A 2,635-nucleotide genomic window follows, 5' to 3' on the forward strand; every position below is an offset into this window, starting at 1 on the left:
GAGAGAGAATATGCCAGGGCATTGTGGTTCTTTGCAGTTTGTCATTTCTGATAACACAAAAGGGTGTAAGGTTTCTTAACCATCACTGTTTTTGCAAAAACACAGGGCTTGGGCAAATCTCAATGTTATCAATGAGAAGAGTATATTTTGTCAATTTTCTCTGTAGCTTTTCTCTGTATTCTCCTTTATGTGCCATATTATTTCTGGTTGCCTTTTTTGTTTGTTTCATGCCTTATCTCCCCAATTTAATTGTACGTTCTGTGAGGAAAGGAAATATGTCTTGTATTGATTTGTACTCTTCCTCCACATCTCTCTCCTCTTTTTGCCTAGCACTTAGTGTTCTGTCCCATCTACCTAAAAGTTATTGATGTTCAAAAGGATGACAGATTATCTCTTTTTTTAATGTGCAAAGGCAGTAAACTTACAAAATGTAAACTTTTCATAATTGAAAAATAGCATTCGCATCTAAGAACGTCCAAAATCACATATTTAATCCTTACTTAAAGAGAATTCATAGATGGAGAAATCTTTTTCTTTAGTTGGTCCCTACCTGGTTGCATATCTAAGGCCAAGCTATTCTTTGGCTAGATGATTGCTGAGTTCACCATCATGAAGCAGAGTCAGTGTCTAGAGATATTTTTACCAACCTTCTGCTTGCCAGTGTACATGTCATTGATTCAGCCTGTGAACCAGAGCATTATTTAGAATATGAAATGTTATTATGGAAGAGATTTCATGAAGAAGTTTATGCATTGTGTAGGCACTACAAAGAGCTTTACAGTCTCATAGTAGCAAAGATGCCATTTTAACTGTTGCTTATGCCTATGCAATCTCAAGGAGAACTCAGAAGAAATGGGCTGGATATTTGAAGTGTCTGTGGAAGCAAAATAAATTAAGCATTTAGGATGAGGCCTTAAAAATAACTTACAATACACTCTTGATGATAAAGAATGTTATTTTACATCTAATCAGCAAGGCTTGATGGAAGTGTAGTAAAAGAGCAGTTTAACCTTGACAAGGGGTTAAAGTGACGCAATATCACTGATAGCACAAAAGTTAAAGGACACCAGTGAAGTCAATGAAGACAATTTTAGTGAAGAAAACAAAACAACTTTAGAAAAGACTGCTTCACTCTTCATTGTAATAACTGCATTTACAGACAGGCAACCACGTTATACTGCCCAGGAGATTATGCATTTGTATGTTCTACACTCAGCTTTTATGAGCAACAAGTGCCAAAACTAACTTTTTAAAAATTCTAGGTTATGTCATAGGGTCAGTACAGAGAATCCAATCTCTAACATCTGGCTGAGCAAGATTGTCTTTAAGGCCTCTTCTAGATTCTAGCTTTCTTAAAGTCCTGTAAGTGATTACCAGTGTTCCTCGTGATGACCCCAGGGTATACTAATTTTTTGAAGTGATTCCTAAATCCAGGGAAAGGTGGTTCTCTCTTGTTCAATATAGTTATAATATTCTAATGCTTTGAAAATCTGGGATCATGAATGGAAAATGTTACCAGTTTACCCGAATATTTACTTTACTGAAACCCTTCATTCCCTGATCATTCTGGGTCATTTACTTATAATCTTTGTAGATGGATTTTGTTTTCTTAAAAGAAGGGGAACTTTAGGGGACTAGATCTCAAGGGTTAGATCCTTGGCTGTAAAGACTCCCTTGGATTGCTTTTTGGCTGTTGGCTATAGCAACTTGTTTTCTTACAGAGATGAAGCATCTGGTTTTTGTTATCTCAATGATGCTGTCCTGGGAATATTACGATTGCGACGGAAATTTGAGCGTATTCTCTACGTGGATTTGGATCTGCACCATGGAGATGGTAAGCCCTTTGGTTTTAAAGATGCTTTGCTGCTAAGACAGCAGGTTTTTATCAGTTAAGCTGCTTCTAGGCAACTGGTAGAAATGTCTGCTATAATTGAAATTTTCCTAATTGAGAATTTAAAGTAGGTAGTGTAGTGATTCCTCTAATTGATGCAATTCCTGCTTTGCTGCCCAAGCCAGGCTCCTGTAATTTCCTCTCCTCTCTCCTCCTGTAGCAAACCTCTAGAACTAATAGAGAATGTTAAGAAGTGAAAATCTTACCTAATGTTTACTCCAGTGCTCAGTAACCTCCCTCAGGCCATTTCCACTGGTTCTAAGGGAATCTATAGAGATGACAGTCTTGTCTCTTTTCATTGATGCTTTTCTCAAGATAGAATGGGCATATGATGGGCTAACATTCTGAATTTTTTCACCAATAAGCTGCCAACTCGTGTAGTGATCAGAATCTGTGTCGTTTCTTTGTATTGCTAAAATATTTAGTGCCGTACAAACAGGACATCTTCCCTAACGTTTAATAGCAGAATCGCTTAACAGTTTGCCTTAACCCATTAATCCTCTCTTAGAAGACTCCACTGACAGGACTTATCTGACCATCCTATGTATTTTCCATCTAGAATGTAGAGCTCCAGTGACAGTTGCCACATTCTGTTTCTTTAAGAAATCCTGTCTGGGACACGTAGTATTTCCATTTATTTAAGAACACTTATCCCATAAATTCTTACTTAAAAATACTCCTCCTTCACATCAATGATTGCCATTTCCCTGTTTCCAGGGATTTTTTTTTTTTTTTTTTTTTTTT

The 2,635-nt window shown here is 36.9% G+C and overlaps 1 protein-coding gene across 1 annotated transcript in view; it reads left to right on the top strand.

The window, feature by feature from the left end:
* Positions 1–1,721: 1,721 nt before the first annotated feature.
* LOC108514096 (histone deacetylase 8-like) overlaps positions 1,722–2,635 on the top strand; it is a gene marked incomplete at both ends in the record, with an annotated part of 5,808 nt that continues 4,894 nt past the window's right edge. The window contains 1 exon segment of the mRNA XM_017850128.1: positions 1,722–1,834. Within this exon segment, the coding sequence (XP_017705617.1) occupies positions 1,722–1,834 (113 nt within the window).

Source organism: Rhinopithecus bieti, unplaced genomic scaffold (genome assembly GCF_001698545.2).
Source record: "Rhinopithecus bieti isolate Rb0 unplaced genomic scaffold, ASM169854v2 scaffold_34289, whole genome shotgun sequence".
Classification (NCBI taxonomy): Eukaryota; Metazoa; Chordata; class Mammalia; order Primates; family Cercopithecidae; genus Rhinopithecus; species Rhinopithecus bieti.